General features: G+C 42.0%; 1 protein-coding gene across 6 annotated transcripts; it reads left to right on the top strand.

Annotated features, from left to right (window-relative positions):
* Window positions 1-3524: 3524 nt before the first annotated feature.
* LOC115668261 (alpha,alpha-trehalose-phosphate synthase [UDP-forming] 1) lies at window positions 3525-16590 on the top strand. Of its 6 annotated transcripts, XR_008816595.1 has the most exons (19): window positions 6779-7578; window positions 8148-8577; window positions 8764-8861; window positions 9010-9398; window positions 9828-9942; window positions 10078-10179; window positions 10367-10517; window positions 10945-11033; window positions 11737-11785; window positions 12175-12275; window positions 13065-13252; window positions 13416-13533; window positions 14703-14879; window positions 14960-15082; window positions 15161-15248; window positions 15349-15479; window positions 15574-15672; window positions 15881-16334; window positions 16442-16590. XR_008816595.1 is itself a non-coding variant. In XM_056311494.1 (18 exons), the coding sequence occupies exons 2-18, from the start codon at window positions 8205-8207 to the stop codon at window positions 16274-16276; spliced, it is 2787 nt and encodes a 928-aa protein (XP_056167469.1). In that variant the 5' UTR covers window positions 3525-4046; window positions 8148-8204; the 3' UTR covers window positions 16277-16590. The 6 variants fall into 6 exon arrangements, 4 of the variants coding, with proteins under 4 accessions (XP_056167469.1, XP_030445615.1, XP_056167471.1 ...); XM_056311494.1 differs by lacking the exon at window positions 6779-7578 and adding an exon at window positions 3525-4046 and having other exon boundaries at window positions 15881-16590; XM_030589755.2 differs by lacking the exon at window positions 6779-7578 and adding an exon at window positions 5118-5310 and having other exon boundaries at window positions 15881-16590.
* The last annotated feature ends 1062 nt before the right edge of the window (window positions 16591-17652 follow it).

Here is a 17652-nt window from a genome sequence, read left to right as displayed (position 1 = left end):
GAATGACGGGTGGGCAATCAATAACAATCTAAAGCTTTATTTGTTTCGCGAAAAATGCGACATTTTTTAAAAATGCTTTCCAGAAAGTCATTTTTCAGGAAAATGATAATATTTTTCGATATTTGGTTGAAATCTAAAAATATTTTCCATTATTCGGTATACTATTCGAGCGTTAGTAACTTGCGCATGGACAATCGGGGAATCAAGTACGGGCACCAAAGTCCCTGGTCTGGCCTTGATGGACCCCATCCGCTAGGTGCCGAGATTAGGGTATGAGCACTCGGGTCTTGGCCCCTAACTTAATGGACCGAGGTGCGATCATCGGGTATCGGCCCCCGGCCTCGACGGACCCAAGCACGGACATCGAGGTCCCGGGCTTGGCCTCGATGGACCCGAGCACGGGTACCAGGGACCCAAGCCTTAGCCTTGATAAACCTTGGCTCGGGCACCAGAGACGTGAGCCCAAGCACCGAGGACCCTTGCACGGTCTTTGTGGACCTAGGCCCGAATGTTAGGGACCAGAGCTCAAGCTTCAGGGCCTCAAGCATGACCTTTGTGGACATAATCTTGGGTGTTGGGTATTCGAGCTCTAGTACCGAGATCCGACACTCGGCCTTTGTGAACTCGAGCCAGGGTGCCCGAGCATCGAGTATGAGCACCGAGGCTTCGAGCCAACCGCTAGGGGCTCAGGGCAAAGCACCGGGGTTCTCGAGCTCGACCTCGATGAACCCGAGCACGGGCATCAAGAACCCGGGCGTGGGCACCGGTGTCACGGCCCCGGCCTCGATGGATCCGATTCGGGCACCGGAGACTTGATCCTTGATGCTAGAACCCTAAAAATAGCATTGTGATTTTCGTACCCAAGTGTAGAGTTTCAAGCCAAATGTAGATATTTAGTTGTATTTTGGATAATAATTTTTAATTTTTTAAAGAAAAAATCATTTTTTTCGAATTTAAGTATGAATTTTTCATTGACTGGAAAAATATTTTATAATTGGCTCACTTTCGTAAGCGAACCAAACACCCAAAAATCCTTTTCGCGAAACAAACGGGCCTGACCACGCCTTGAAAAGACAAGCTGCGTGCGCCGCCCATGGCGGCCGGCATGCATGGATGAGATCACGAATGGTAGAAAGTCACGTTGTCATTTGCGGAAAAAAAAATAAAGGAGTTTAATCAAATTAATTAATCGAGCCCTCTTTACTTTATGGAACGGAACGCAAAGACACAGGCCACTCAACATTATTCGCGCGAATAGATCGATCTACTTTGCATGGTCGGGGAGACCCTATTCTAACAGAGGGAACTTTTCCGGGTGATGATGATTCTCGTCCCACTTAGTTTCCCAAATACCATATTCTATCGCTTTGCGTTCGGCTTTTCCCTGCGTCGGATTCCGAAAGCTATGGTGGCAAAACAAAGGCCGCAAGAAAAAAGGGCCTCTTTCAACGTATAAAATACAACGTGTGAAGATTTCTTCGCTGCTAAGATGTAAAGATATTCAGATAGAGACGAGGCATTGTGTTTAGCTTGGAAACGACCCTGTCATCGTGCCCTTTAAAGACCTTCGATGCTACGCTTCGAGTGATGGAAAGACTTCGATCCGATCTCGAGATTCGATAACGGGTCCGTTCGCGAGAGGAATTATGTCGAAAGTATGGGTATTGCATAGCTTGTCGCGTCGATGTCGAGTGACGGGCATTAGATGCTTGACCATAAGAGATGTGGAAGCAAAGTGTGGCCCCATTGCCCCCGCCGGCTTGCCTCCCTTCGAACAGGGTAACTCCTCCTCGTAAGGCGCGGGGTGGGGATAAGGAATCGAGCTTCTTTGCCTTGCCATAGGCGTAGGATGAGAAGGGGGTTTATATCTTTTTACCTTTTTGCGGAAAAGTACAAAAGAAAAATCTAATTTTATTGTATTTATATCAATTCAGTTTTAAACCTTTTTATTCACCCAATTTAATCCTAAACATTTTACCGATAAAAAAAAAATCATACACCTTTTCACATTGGTAACAATTCATTATATCCAACCAATTTATGCTAGAAATTGTTGACATGGAAAGGCATGACCGATGCTGATGTTGATAAAATTTACAATTTTTTAATATTATTTTTGAAATTTTTTTATTTTTTTATTGCTTTCTTCTTCTTCTTCTTCTTCTTCTTTTTCAACACTTTGGGCTGGTGATCCTTGCTTGGTATGGGCGAAGGCCCCCACGCCCTCGTCAGCCACAGACGAGGGCATCACGAACCTTGCTCGCCATGAGGGAGGGCCTCCGCACCCTTGCCTGAATCTGGGTGAGGGCCCCAACCCTCACTGTTTCACCGGCCCACAGTTGGGGAGAAACAAAGAAAGGAATGAAAAGAAAAAATAAAAGAAAAAACAATAAAAGTAATAAAAAAATTTAGAAAATTATCAACGTAAATGCTAGCTAGAGTCCACATCAGCAATTTCCAGTCTAAATTGACCAGATAGACTAAATTTGTACTAATGTGAAAAAGTTTATAACTAAATTGGTCTAATCGAAAGGTTTAAGATTGAATCGGTACCAATGCAATATGTTTATGACTTTTCGTAGTACTTTTTGCATCTTTTTGATATTTTAATATTTTCGCGTGATATTCGACTTCAATCAATATTTTGTTTTGTCGATACTGTGTAAGAATAATATATGTCTTTGAGAGTATTCTTAAATAGAATGCCTTTTAGAGCTTATAACGTTGTAACGGCGTCGAATGATTTTTCATTTTTTTCGAAATTAGTTTCCTTACAAGGCTAGGCGGGTGGAGTACAGGCAACGGTGAGGGCTTTTCCCCGCACTTACACGAGATGTGGGATAGAGATGGGAGGAGGAGTTTAGGTCGCGAAACTAGAATTGCTTATCCCATCCCTCATTAATGTGAGAAAAAGGTATTTCGTGCTACTATCAAGATATATAATTGACCAATTGAAAGAGAGATACACAAGTCTGTCACAGAACATAAAGTGCTACAATTAATCAATTACATCACATCGTTCATCACTAACGCGTGATACATCCGTCAAATGAAACGTTTTTATCCACCATTGTCATCCCTAACACGAGTTATGACTTCACACTATTCATCCCTGTTATACACATGCCACGAGTCACCACATGGAAAGTACAACGCACAAGTCAATAAAACACGCTTGTCATGGAATTACATCTACATGGCCACACATATATGCACATTCACGTTATAGCTGTACATTAATTCTGAAATTGAACCCTCTAGAGCCTTAACATCACCCTCGCAAATCGTACTAACTACGTATAAGCCGGCCGTCACCGAAACTCACACAAACTCCACGAGATTTCGCGTAGCCGGGTCTTCACGCTCGCGACTCCCACGACACGGAAGGGAATTCGAAAATTTGAAAAGGGAGGAAGGAGGAACAAATTCCCTCCAAATGATGATAAGGTGGGTAGGGAGGGAGGCACCATCGAAGCACGAGGTGGCAACAGAGAAACCACTCGCCTCTTCCCCCCCGCCAAAGCCAGAAAAGCGAGAAAAGCCTGACCAAAACCGTGTCCGCCACTCAACTCCTCTCTCTCTCTCTCTCTCTCTCTCTCGTGAGCTTTTCGCCGTCACTCTCTCGCTCCGTGCCGACGCCGGACAAACGCAGCGTTCGGCGGCCTCGCGGCTCGGCGATCCTCTCTCCCCCCCCGGGCAATGCGGGCTGGCGTCCGCGCCTGACCACGAGCCGATCGGTCGAGACCGAGCCCCCTCCGGCTCCGAGCAACGCCATCGGCGCTATCGCGGGTGAGTCCTCCGTCTCCGTTCGTCGGCCTGCGCCGGATCGATCGCTTCTTCGCGAAGTTTCCATCGACGTTCCCGAAATTCCGATTCCGTAATGCACTAGCCGTTCGCTGATGCTCCTCCGCTCTCCCTGCATCGTGTTCCGGCGCGCGCGGCCTCGTTTTCCGTCGTCGTCCTCCTGCAGCGCGAGCGAGCGGTGCTGTTCTGAAGATTTTGATACGGCCGAATCTGCGGGCCGGCGACTGGACTCGAGCTTCGAGGTACGCTGCTTTTCTTTTCCTCTCCGGTTCTTCGATGCCATGCTTCGGTTGCGATCGGGAGCTCTTCCCGAGCTCGATGATTCCATCGCTCTGATCATTCCATTAGCTCGTAAATCCAGCAAGTTAGATGAATATGCTAGTCTCGCATGGAGCGAAGTTTTCAATGCAAGTACGCGCGTGGTGCGTACTGCGGTCTGGCGGTGTGGCCTTTAGGATTATTGTAATCGAACCAAGATTAGGTCGCGTCTTGCCATAAGCCGAGGATATGGAGTGAGCGACAAGTAGTGCTAGATGGCAGATGTTCCGCTCACGCCACCGAACGTGACGCCTCAAATCAAGCGCGAGAAATGGGGGAGACCGGCCATGCCGTGCCCTGTTTGCGCACATGGGCATCGAGGCTTCAAGATGGCAACATCCCCGGGCGAGGGGCTTTTTCCCTTGTTCGTACGATGTTCGGGAAGCCATTCATGGCTGCATCCCAAAGCACGGAGAGGATCACGTGACCCCGAGAAGGAACTCTTTGTCTGTCGTTGGGTGAGTGCAAAATCCTCTTGCAGGATTGTGTGTCGGACACGACCCGCGACCCACCCCGATATCGAGCAAGTTCCCAAGGGACTCTTGATGCTAAAAGATTTCACAGCCTGCGCCCGCTGAGGCGTGGTAGGGCCGGTGATCATTCGCTATCCTCGGGAATATCTGGGGTGGGGATGTCGAAATTGTCAATGATGATTAATATCGGAGTGGCTGGCTTTGTTTGTGGTTCGGGGGTCAGGATGTCTTTCCGTGCGCAACATCAAGTTTTGGCACGGTCCTCCGACTTTTCTGGGCATAGGCCAGCCTTCGGTGACTCCACGAGCCTTAAGTTCAACTTCAGAATTACGTTTCTACGGACGGAGCAATGATGCTTCGCTCCACTTGACTTGTTCTGGCAGAGGAAAAAAAACACGGGCGCTACAAGCCGGTCCCTTCTGTCGATTTCTGGGTGTGGTTGCGTCTCTTTTGGCTTTATTCTTCCTTATTTGGTCACATGCGTCGTGATCTTCTTTTGAAGCCTACCCCTTTCGTTTCTCTACTCATGACCACAGAGGCCCCTATTTCTCTCTCTCACTCGAAAAAGATATTTAAAGATATTTCGAGCGGCTCTCCCAAATGCAATTTGGCCCCTTCCTAGGTCAGCGAGGGAATGATATGAATGAATAGAGACTCCTTTACAGAGAGTAAACACGACCTAAGCCCAAAGGGAAGCAGAAAAAAGAGAATGGAGGTTTGCGCTTAAATTTTTAGTTTAGATGAGGTTTTTGTATATTCTTGCGCCCAAAGCCATTGAATGATGGCATCCATTCTCATGCCTCGTCTTGTTTTCTTTTTTTCTTTCTGGAGCACTTCATATCAGTGAAACTTGCTCGCACGAAAAAATTGTTTACTTAGCAAAAAGCAAAGGCATCTGAATTCTTATCAAGAAGGGTTTTGTAGCTGGACACAGTGAAAAATTTCACAAGCAAGATGCGCACAGCATTTTGTTTACCATGAGGATTGGCGTAGTTCACTGCAAGAGCATGTAGAAGGGATAGATACAATGGTTGGTTTTCACTTATTCACCTTGAAGAGTATATTCATTTTGTTAGCATACTAATTGCGTCCCTCGAGAAAAAGTACACTAGTAGCTTTTGTAAACTATCTGGTCTAATTTATATCTGTAGATCTGTCACTGCTTTGCACTAGAAAAAATAAGGCATGTGAATTACTTCAGCATAACCCCTGAAGTTAGGGGGAAGTTATGAATCGTCTTGGTTTTCTCTATAGGGAATTTTTGGGGCCCTGAAATGAGCTTCGAGTGTTTGAATGGAAATGAACACTTGTGCGTTAGCTCACCCACTAAGATACGAGAAAAATGCTGGTTCTTTGTTCTCATTTGCGACCAATGTTTTCTCTTTTGAGGGTCTATTGGAGGAAGTAATCATCGGTCTTAATTCCTGCTGAGTGACTATAGATAGACAGGACACAGAATTTGAGGAATTTCGGTTTTCATATTGATCATTTACTTTTTGTTTAGTGCTCTTATCCTTTGCAATCACATTGGTCACTAAGATGGATACAGAAAGTGACCTGTTTAATTTCTGTCATTATCTATATTATGTTCACAGATTGTGCCGGAGAGCGATCTAAGCATTCGATATCGCTATCTATTTTGTTGAAGTGCTGATTTAACAGAAAATAATTGCACGGTACTGTTGGTCCATTCAAAGTTCCACTGATATTACTTTAACCTTGTTCACTTACATGATGAAAAGTACATCTTGGATTATAGGAAGACCTCGCGTGGCATCCGTGGATATTTGTCTTTAAGAATAGGACACCAGGACCGTGTCTAGGCACAGAGATGAAGTTTGAAGATTGACAGGGCTTCATCGGTTTGGTGCATTCTCAAAACTTCGAAAAAAAGATCCGTGGAAATGAGGTCACTGTACAATTGACCGACAAAAGTGTCTTCGTTTGCTCCTTTTTTTATGATCTTGACACCATTTAAATTCCAGAATTGACCCTTTTTGCTAAGTTTGGAGGTCTTCCATCCGTTATGTAGAAAAGTCTGATCATTACTGTGAATGCTTTAGACATCCAACCTTAGTACATTTGGACTACCATTTGATACCTGTGGACAACATAATGCAATAATTGAGGTCGATCTGCCCGCTTTGCGCTGTTTGTAAGCGTTCCTAATTGGTTTTCAGATTCTTTACCTTGTACGATTGGCCAGGTAAATAGATTTATAGCTTCCAATTCTGGGTCATAACGTTGGATTGAGCCAGCTTTCCAGAACCTGACCACTGTAACAGGGGAGATTAACCTGATGCCAAATAGGATGACAGCTGTCACGACAGCAAATTAGGGAGAAAATGCAACCTTCCATTGACTGCTGAGTAGCCGCAGCAGGTGAAGCTCATGGAAAGATATATGAGTGCCCAGTTTTGCCAGTTGGTTGCGACTTGCGAGCTCACCCCACGATGATGCCCGTGGTGTACCCACAGGATAATATTCCACCGCGGCCCATGCGTACTTGATTGCTTAAAAAATCTCTTGAAAATTTGTCACTTCAACATGTGAAAATTAGTTGCTAATAGCACGGGGACGATATAATGGCCAGAAGCTTTGGTCTGCAAACTAGGTTTTCGTTGCCATCAATTTCTTTTTTTTCTTATAATTATTTATCGTTCCCTTGGGGTTGGGCGAAAGTAATTACCACTTACTTAACATGAAAGTCATAATCTATCGGTGGTTCCTGCATGGCTGTAAAGCTCGGTGCACCCTATAAAAGCTTACACGAGAATTTATATTGCTCCTCTACTGTTGCTCTATCATGACAGTCCTCTCGCCATCCGAAATTTCCTCTCTCTCCCTCTCCCCAACCCCAGTGGCTTTGTTTCTTCTAGTTGAAAGCCATCACACAAGGAATCGGATGGCATAGAGCTCGACCAAAATATAAAAGAAGGATCTTTTTCTTCGGGAGGTGTGGTGTTATTGGCTGATTTCTCAGGTGGGTTTTGATGCTCATCTTTTTCTGACGATTGATTGTACCGACTGAGTTTCTGGGTATCGATGAACTTTCGCTAAGTTTTGATGATTGTTCGGGCTTATGGTTCGGCCAACTCGCACCGATGGCGTCTTCGTTCATGCAATGTGTTTGTCTTTTCATTTTACAGTAACGTGCCTGTTAGTTTTCGAGAAGGAAGAGCAGAGTTTCTTGAACATCTCTCTCTCTCTCTCTCACATTAGAAATACGATGGACTTGCCCGGCAGCTGATGTTCCTTCTGTCTTCTGGACGTGAATGCTACTTTTCGTGCTTAATTAACAGGAATATGGTAGACCCCATATTATGCACAAATGCAATTCTGTGGATCCCATTCTCTCTATTATCTCTTTTTTCTTGCCCACTTTCTTTTTCGTGTATTTACACATGTATATATAATTTTCTTTTGTTTTCTAGAAGTGCTTATCATCTTCAACTGTACTAGTAGATACGTTCTGCTTGACATACTACTGGCTATAATCCGACTCCCTGAAATTCGTCGAGGCTTTTATTGATTCTTCTTTGAAAAATGTAGGATACTCAAGTTTTCTGAGCAAAGCTGTTAACGAAGATTGAATTAAATTGTGAGCGTATGCCTGGAAACAAGTACAACAGTAACCCTGGCCATGCTCCTAGTCGTGTAGAACGGCTCTTAAGAGAAAGTTGGCTGAGAAAAAGGGCATCCCATACGAATGAGACAGCTGACATCAGTAGAGTGGCTGAGCTAGAACATGAACTGCGCTTTAGAGAAGGAGAAAACTCCGGGATTTCTTATGTTGAACAGTTTTTGGAAGGGGCTGTTGCTGCAAGGGCACTTACTGACGGCTGTGAAAGGCCAGACGGGAGGCCTCTCAGACAAAGACTCTTGGTGGTGGCTAACAGACTGCCTGTCTCTGCGGTCAGAAGAGGTGAAGACTCATGGTCTCTCGAGATGAGTGGTGGGGGGCTAGTTACTGCTCTTCTGGGTAAGTATCATCTGGTCACTCCTTTTCCTGAAAATTCCAACTTTCTGTTGCAGCCATTAGATAATTAGTAGGGCTCACTCCCCTGGGTGTCTAGCTTATTATATTTCTATCACTGCTTTTCTCCCCCAAAAATTCTGATAACCCCATTTAAGGAGGTGGATCTTGATGCATTTGACTTTGTCGAAGGTGTGAAGGGGTTCGAGGCAAGATGGATAGGATGGGCTGGTGTTAATGTGCCTGATGAGATTGGACAGAGGGCTCTTACGGATGCTTTGGCTCAAAAAGTAACATTATTGCATCAGATTCCCCATTTTTTCTGTGCTATATCACGCTTTGCACTCTTTTAATATATTTAACCAAGATCAATTGGTCAGTATGTCTATTTGTGATATAGATGTCAACTTTACAATATGCTCCTTTCCTTGTTCGCAGAAGTGTATCCCTGTGTTCCTTGATGAGGAGATTGTTCATCAATACTACAATGGCTATTGCAACAATATATTATGGCCTCTTTTTCATTATCTTGGACTTCCACAAGAAGATCGCCTAGCAACTACAAGAAGTTTTCAGTCTCAGTTTACTGCATACAAGAAAGCAAATCAAATGTTTGCTGATGTTGTAAGTAAGCATTACGAAGATGGTGATGTAGTCTGGTGCCATGATTACCACCTTATGTTTCTGCCGAAATGCCTGAAGGAATATAACACCAACATGAAAGTTGGGTGGTTCCTCCATACGCCATTTCCTTCCTCTGAAATTCACAGGACTCTGCCATCGCGGTCCGAGCTTCTGCGTTCTGTTCTTGCTGCTGATTTGGTTGGGTAAGACTAACCTTTATTTGGATGTTGCGTTAGGTTTGTCTTTCCAGCTTTGCAATCTTAGATGCATCCTCTTGCATGTACTTGCATTTATAAACTTTTAAGTTTTAGATAGTTTGGAACTGCGAAAACGAAAAAATGTGTATTCTCTAGTCTCTAGTCTCATACATTTATTGAAATTGGAGGTTTATGAATAAAATATAGTATGGACAGTATGTGTTTTTCTTGTCCATGCTCTAACATGTCTCCTGGATTAGAAAACTTATGTGGGGTATTTATTCATTTTAGTCTGTCAACTCGACACCTTGGACATATAGAACCTCAGAAGCTTTTTTGCCTTTAAGTTTTCATTCCTATTAGTCATTGTTTTTCAAGTACTTGTACTTTTGTAACGTTGGACTACCATGACATTAGCTTGGCATGACATTCCAGTTTCCACACCTATGACTATGCAAGGCACTTTGTGAGTGCTTGTACTCGTATTCTTGGGCTTGAGGGTACTCCAGAAGGAGTTGAAGATCAAGGGAGGCTGACAAGGGTAGCTGCGGTATGTATAAGTTTAGTCTGTTGATCACAACTGCTTCATTTTCATTGCTTTGATTTGAAATTATATCATTAATCTTAACCCACAATACATGGAATGTTAACTTACATTTTGCTCTTAATTGCTCAATGTCTTTAGTTTCCTATTGGGATAGATGCTGATCGTTTCATCCGAGCACTTGACAACCAACCGGTTAAGGAACACATAAAAGAACTAAAAGAGAGATTTGCTGGTCGTAAGGTATATTCTTTTCATAATCAATAGGCAAATGTTCTTGTCATGCATCTCTTCTTCTCTTTGTCATTCCTTGACTATTTGGAAGACATTGTTTGTCGTCATCTTTTCTCTGAATTATATAATGAAGCTTCTAGATGGTCAAATTGCATCTTTGGATCTGACTTGATTTTTTTACGATTTAATTTTACAGGTGATGTTAGGTGTCGACCGACTGGATATGATCAAGGGGATTCCTCAAAAGATACTGGCATTTGAGAAATTTCTTGAAGAAAACTCAGATTGGCATGACAAAGTTGTTTTGCTGCAAATTGCTGTACCAACAAGAACAGATGTTCCTGAATGTAGGTTTCTTTCAGTCTGTTTGGGTTCCAACTCATTATGGTCTGTTGCCCGTCATAGATCTTGCTTGCTTTGACGTTTGAAATCTTTCATTGGTAATATGAAGGTTGATCTCCTACATACAATTCTCAGTTTGGGTTACAGTGTTCTCTGCTTAAAAACTATTTTCCCCTGCAGTTTTTATTTATTTCTCTAGGAAATTAAAAAAGCTGTTCTTTAAGTTGCTAATGCACTTGAAGTGAGGTGTGCTAACTTGTAAAACTTAAGCGAAGCAATACTGAATGCCATTCTATAGATAAGTTGGATATGGCCGAGTTCTGAGAGTTTTGATACAGTTTCTGTTTCATTCCTTCAGCAAATTTGTGAATACCATGCAGTTCATTGTTCATGAGTCTGACCACTACTTTTTTGTGCTGTATGTTGTGGCAGATCAAAAACTTACAAGCCAAGTGCATGAAATTGTTGGACGCATTAATGGAAGATTTGGAACATTGACGGCTGTCCCTATACATCACCTGGTCTGTTTTGTCTTCTAGCTTGACAATGGCTCTATGATAATTAAATTGTAGGATGTTCTATTTATTTTTCGACTTGACTTAGTTGCAAGGCTGCTGCTAATGGTGGATTGTGTGTTGGCTGGATATACATTATATTCGTAATGAATAGCAGTTTTTATTCATCAATTCAATGCACAAAGTACTTGGAAGTACTTTTCTTTTGACAGTTAAGACTGTCATTCTTTACACTGCTGGCAAAAACATTTATAGAATTTCTTATAGTTTTTTCTGATTGATATGCACACTTGGATAATACTGCCTGTGGAATTTGATTTTTCAAACTAGTTGTTTCTAACAAGAATCTTCCTGTTCTTTTTATATTACCTTCGTATGGTCCGAATGCGAGAACAAATGATTCTTATGGTTTGCACTTGACATTAGGAGATTTTTCTTTTCATGAAAGACGACAACAATAAAGTTGTAGCGATTAATTGCCAGTTCAATAGCCGAACCTCAACTCAAGTAATTTTTTCAACCGGGAAAATATTGTCTTCTCATCTGTATTGACTCTTTAACCCTAATATAATAAAGAAACTGGATCAGAATCAAATTCCAGTTAATTTTGGTTTTCAGTATCCATTACGTTAATGTTCACAATGCTTAATGCTCGGGCTCATGTAGGCATATGCAACTTTCCTGTAACGATCTCTTCTTTCTGTTGCAGGATCGTTCTCTTGACTTCCATAAGCTATGTGCCCTTTACGCAGTTACTGGTAATAATTTCATCTTAAGAACTCCCTTCATTCGTCTACTCCTAGATGTAGCGTTTCTTCATAAATTGCCCTACCTGGCCTTATCTTCCAAATGGTTCTCTCCTTCATGGGTTCACTGTTGTAGTCCACCCCACTTCGAGCAGCATGGGCATGCTATGCTGATGCAGTGAAAAGGCTTCTTAGTAGCAGGTTCATGGGTATTCTGTTTGCTAGGATGTTTTGAATTAGTGATTAGATCTCAGTGGAAGAACAAAACTTTGATGGCGAGATAATAAAGTATTGTTTCTGCATAATTATAATAGTCTTGGATATCTGAAAGCTATCTTTTAATAACTAAGTCATTACTTTATTAGTGGATTGTTGGATTGAAACCGATCTTGCCTTTTCAGATGTTGCACTTGTCACTTCAGTGAGGGATGGCATGAATCTTGTTAGTTACGAGTTTGTTGCATGTCAAGATGCAAAGAAAGGGGTTTTAATTCTTAGTGAGGTAAATTCCTATTTCCTTGAAACTGCTTAGTACTGAGAATGTGCTCTTGCACAGATTGGTACATGGATAATGAGACCCCTTGCATTACTGAATTTATGCTGATGCCACCTGTCTAAAAAATCTATCTTTGTTTCCTAAAACTCTGGAAGTTATGCATTAATTATACTTCTATGGCTATGTATTAAGCCAAATAAGTTTACACCTGACTAGATAATAATAAAGATATAGTTAAGAAGTCATTCTAACAGGGTTGCTTATGGTTTTAATCCAAGAACCACGTCATAATTTTGCCTTGGAAGAATTTAATCTGTCTTATTTACTTCATTTTGAGTAGCCACGGTGTATGAACTTCAAGTGGAAGCTTTTTGAACAGAAGAGAACTATTGGGATGAACAATGGAGAGAAGCGATACTCTAGCTGTTGAACTGTTCTGATTGTTGATACTGGACAATTGACAATGATCATGACTATCCACTTGCGTTTATTGAGTTTGTCCTATTTTGTGCTTTTGCTGGGCACCCTTGTGCTTTCAATGCGATAAGGTATTGTTCAACTGAACTACTACTTCCACAAAAAGCTAATAATTTGTTCAAGCTTCCAGATATGGAAATAAATTAGCTAACAAGTTTGCAAAGCTCTTGTAAAGATTAGTGCTCACCACTTGATTTGTGGAGTTTTCCGATAGAGTACCCCAGGTCTTGTTTCGGAAATCTCACGACCTGAATAACTATCCACTGTCTGCTTTGATTCTTAGAATATGCTTTACCTATTTCTTTCTTTATTTTATAGTTTGCTGGTGCGGCACAGTCCCTAGGTGCTGGTGCAATTCTAGTGAACCCTTGGAACATCACAGAGGTTGCTGCTTCAATAGCCCAAGCTTTAAATATGCCTGCTGAAGAGAGGGAAAAGCGTCATCGACATAATTATAAGCATGTGACAACCCATACGGCGCAAGAATGGGCCGAAATGTTCGTAAGGTGTGCAACTCTTGCCTCTATGTTTGACTGACCAATAAATTTGAGGCCTCATATGCAAATTGTTTTCATATTTAGAGCCGTTAAATTGAAGTCGTCTATATGTTCATTGTGCATCCTTGCATAGCTGCATTTAATAGATTGCAAGTGTGTATATACTCTGCAGTGAACTAAATGATACTGTTGTTGAGGCCCAGCTAAGGACAAGACAAGTACCACCTTTTCTTCCAGTACAAGATGCCATTGATCGATATCTGAAATCCAATAATCGCTTACTCATTCTGGTATGCTCCTGGATTTTGAGATGGACGCTATAACTAGATTTTTTTACAATGGTCATCAAATATTTTCTTCACTCCCAGTGTGGTGCTCTACTTTCATGTTTGGATTGATCCATTCTCCGAAGAGCATAAGTGTCATCTGCTGCTGATGTTGGCTAAAGGTTGACATATATTACCACCTCCCTTCTTACATATTGACTTTCGAGTCAAACTGGTTCTTGGTACTCAGCCGTTTTCCCTTAACTTTAGCTGCCAGAACCTCCTACTTCATATATAGGCATTACTGTGCTCATGCTCCCCATTATGGCAGAGGCTGTTTAGATGACTTGAATGGTGATCCTGAGGTAGTACTAATACAGCAACCTCTTCTTAGCAATGAGCATTTATTCCACTATGAAAATTTTCAACATTAAGAGTGTGTTTGTTTGAGTAAAAGAATTTCTTTCGAATTAGTTTTCTGGATTTTCACGCGTTTGGTTTGCTGAAAATGACCAGTCAAGAGAAAACCATTTACGGCCAAACAAAATATGCTTGCTTAAAATTAAGAAAATGAATTCCCTAACCTGAAAAGGAGATTATATTTTCCTGGAAAATGATTTCCTGGAAAGCATTCCTTTATCATGAAATTATCTCCGAAACAAACACACTCTAAGTTCTGTAGTGTCCCTTTAGTTCCCTTCAAGGGAGAGACAGAGAGAGCTGATTACCAGGAGAAAGTGATACTTGAGAGCAAGTTAAGGAACTCTTGTGAGTGAGTCTTGTCTTACAAATTTGACAGATACCTTTTACCCTGCAATTTGAAGGCCGTGGCTTTATATCCTCATCCAAAATAATTATGAGCAGCTTGTTTTAGAACTTTAGCTTCTCTTAAGGAAGGAGTTGTTCCATGAATATGTGATGCCCTGATCTGGATCATGATTTGGGTACAACTAATTCGCATACCATAGCACAGGCAAAGCATTGTGGCCAAGGGATAATTGCATCTATGCAGTTTGATATGTACATAGCTCATTAGTACTTGGATTGTGAAAGCTTAGCTTTATAATTTGGAATTTCTTGATGAGAACTTGCTCTAGTTGCATTGATTGTTCATGAACTTCAGTGTTTTCGACCTTATGTTCTTGCTATTGATGTACTTATTCCCGTTTATTTTTCTGTGGTTGAAAATTTAGGGGTTTAACGCAACATTGACTGAACCAGTGGACACTCCAGGGAGAAGGGGTGATCAGATTAAAGAAATGGACCTCAAATTGCACCCTGAACTGAAAGAGCCCTTGACAGCACTTTGCAGTGACTTGAGGACAACGGTGGTTGTCCTCAGTGGGAGTGACAGAAGTGTCTTAGATGATGTACTTAAGTTTAGATTCATGACAGTCCTCCATTTTGACTACATGTTTAGCAGTTTTTAACCGGCTGAATACTTCCACAGAACTTTGCAGAGTATAACATGTGGTTGGCAGCTGAGAACGGGATGTTTTTACGTCTTACAAAGGGAGATTGGATGACAACAATGCCAGAGCATTTGAACATGGAATGGGTTGACAGCGTAAAGGTGCCTACTTTTGTGCCACTTTATTTTCCATTTCTATATTTTAGACTCTAAATTTAAGATCCTGATGGCATCTTTCAGCATGTCTTTGAGTATTTCACAGAAAGGACTCCTCGTTCACATTTTGAACTCCGAGAAACCTCGCTTGTTTGGAACTACAAATATGCAGGTAGTCAAATGTTCTACAAGCCCTTTACAACTATTAAGCTGCCTTTCCGGATCTCCTTTTCCACATCTGACATATCTTCATTCGTTTCCTACGGTGGTAGATGTTGAATTTGGAAGACTCCAAGCAAGAGATATGTTGCAACATCTTTGGACAGGTCCAATATCTAATGCATCTGTCGATGTTGTCCAAGGTAGCCGGTCAGTTGAGGTGCGAGCAGTTGGTGTAACGAAAGTGAGTGCACGCCCATTATTATATGCAAGTAACTCCTGTTGCTATGAAGCAGTGACTAACGCTTCCCTCATGAAAACTCGATATCTTTTTCTAGGGTGCAGCAATTGACCGCATATTGGGGGAGATTGTTCACAGTAAATCCATGACAACACCCATTGACTATGTTCTCTGTGTAGGTCATTTCCTGGGAAAGGTAATGCAAATATTTGTCTTGATATCATTTGTATCTTGTATATTTTCTATTTTACATGCCTCTCTTCTGTGGTGAATCTCTGTCTAACTGATGTCTTTTTCATGAAGCAAAAGCTAAAGGAAAATATTATAGAGGAATTTCTATAAGCAGATGAAGTGCAGTTGTAAGTAAACTTTAGGACACTAAATAATGTGAGTTTCTTCTGTAGGATGAAGATGTCTACACATTTTTCGAGCCGGAGCTTCCTTCTGATGCTCTAGGGATTGCCAGAACCAAGGCTACTGATGGACTGAAGTCTCCAGGGGAGAAACGATCTTCACTGAAGCTTCAAGCTAGTAAAAGCGGGTCAAAAGCATCTGCAGTGAAGACGCAACGACCTTTACCGAACCCTGAGAAAAGAACCAACAACCATGCCAGTGGCAGTGGGAGGAGGTCATCTCCGGATAAAATATCTTGGAACGTGCTCGATCTCAAGGGGGAAAACTATTTCTCATGCACTGTAGGGCGGACCCGTACGAATGCTCGCTACCTGGTTGGATCCTCTGACGACGTCGTCTCATTTCTCAAGGAACTGGCATCCACATCATTTTCCGGCCCTCCATAGGAATAAGATGACAGAACCAGTTGATTTCCAGGGGGATATGGTGGCACTGCAAGCTGAGGTTCTGCCTTCCCATTATGAATATCATTCTCTCTCTACATTACTAATTTCTCAGTGTACCCCCCTTGTTCGTGGGCTGTCTCATACCTAAGTTTAGTTTAGTGCCAGATCCTCAATATTGCTGTTTGAGCCGGCAGTTTTCGGCTCTTGATCAAGATTATCTACAAGGTTACGAACCGGAAATTCTCATTGATCCGCAATTGAGAAAATCGATCTGTCGAAAATGGCAATAAAGACGGCCTTTTGTTCCCAACAAATGCTAGTACTGCAAGATCGAGTGTCTAGGCAATTGACCGGGTATGCGGTACTCCTTAACACCTACCATTTAGTTCAGTTAAATCCTAATATGTATCAACTGGGCAACTACCAACTACGGTGGTGCTGAACTCCAAGTGGTAGGCACATGTAAGAGTTCATATGCCTCGCTCTTGAGGACAACTCCAAGTGGTAGGCACATGTAAGAGTTCATATGCCTCGCTCTTGAGGACATTGAATGAGACTCATAGTCTTTGCTGTGTAGAAATTTATCTAGTAGTTTTTTAACATTGGGGTTCCTAAGGGTGCGTTTGGCAACCGGCCAAACAGTAACTATTTCTATTTTTTTGTTCTCAGAATCAGTTTTGGAACAGAAATTCGTTTGGTAAATTTTTTGTTTCCGGGAACAAATTTGCAAAATTTTTTTCTCAGAATCAATTTTAGAACATTAGCAAGAAGCAAAAAAAAGTTGCTTTTTTTTCTTCTTCTTTCTAGCCTAGACTGCCGAGGGCGGCCCTCGCCCAGGCCGCTAGTCGCCCTTGCCAGATTTGGCGAGGGCGGTGGCGAGGGCTGGACCCTAGCCAGATTCGATGAGTGCAGCACTTGACTAAGTCGCGAGCCGCCCTCGCCAGATCTAGCGAGGGCGGCTGCGAGGGCTGCAATGCCCTCGTCGGCTTGGGCTTGTGGTCGATCGCTGATGCCGGCGACCTAGTCATGGCCAAGGAAAGGGAAGAAAAAGAAAAAGTAAATAAATATAAATAAATTTAAAATATTATTAATAAAAAGAAATTTTGTGCAGTTACCAAAAGCATTTTTGTTCTTTTTCTATTTCAAGAATAGAAATTTTAGGTGATTACCAAACACCTTTAAATGTTTAGAAATTGTTCCTGGGCACGAAATAAAAAAGAATAATTTTTTAACATAAATTGTTTTCAGAAACAAAATTGTTAAACACACCCTAAAGCTTGTGGAAGAAGCTTTGCCTAAAAATGCCAAATCCTGTAAGGAAATTTAACGAGTGCTCTCGATATACTTGTTAGGTATACTTATTTCGGATGATTCAA

Source organism: Syzygium oleosum, unplaced genomic scaffold, assembly GCF_021117445.2.
Source record: "Syzygium oleosum isolate NSW1041296 unplaced genomic scaffold, Sole_v2.1 Sole_v2.05, whole genome shotgun sequence".
NCBI classification, from domain to species: Eukaryota; Viridiplantae; Streptophyta; class Magnoliopsida; order Myrtales; family Myrtaceae; genus Syzygium; species Syzygium oleosum.
This window is presented reverse-complemented; position numbering and strand designations above follow the sequence as displayed.

Bases quoted from the DNA above. Each gene is read 5' to 3' on its own strand.
- LOC115668261 (XM_056311494.1), top strand. From the start codon at position 8,205: ATGCCTGGAAACAAGTACAACAGTAACCCTGGCCATGCTCCTAGTCGT. The intron at 11,786-12,174 runs GTAATAATTTCA...TTGCCTTTTCAG, and splicing joins TGCCCTTTACGCAGTTACTG to ATGTTGCACTTGTCACTTCA. The intron at 15,083-15,160 runs GTGCCTACTTTT...GGCATCTTTCAG, and splicing joins AATGGGTTGACAGCGTAAAG to CATGTCTTTGAGTATTTCAC.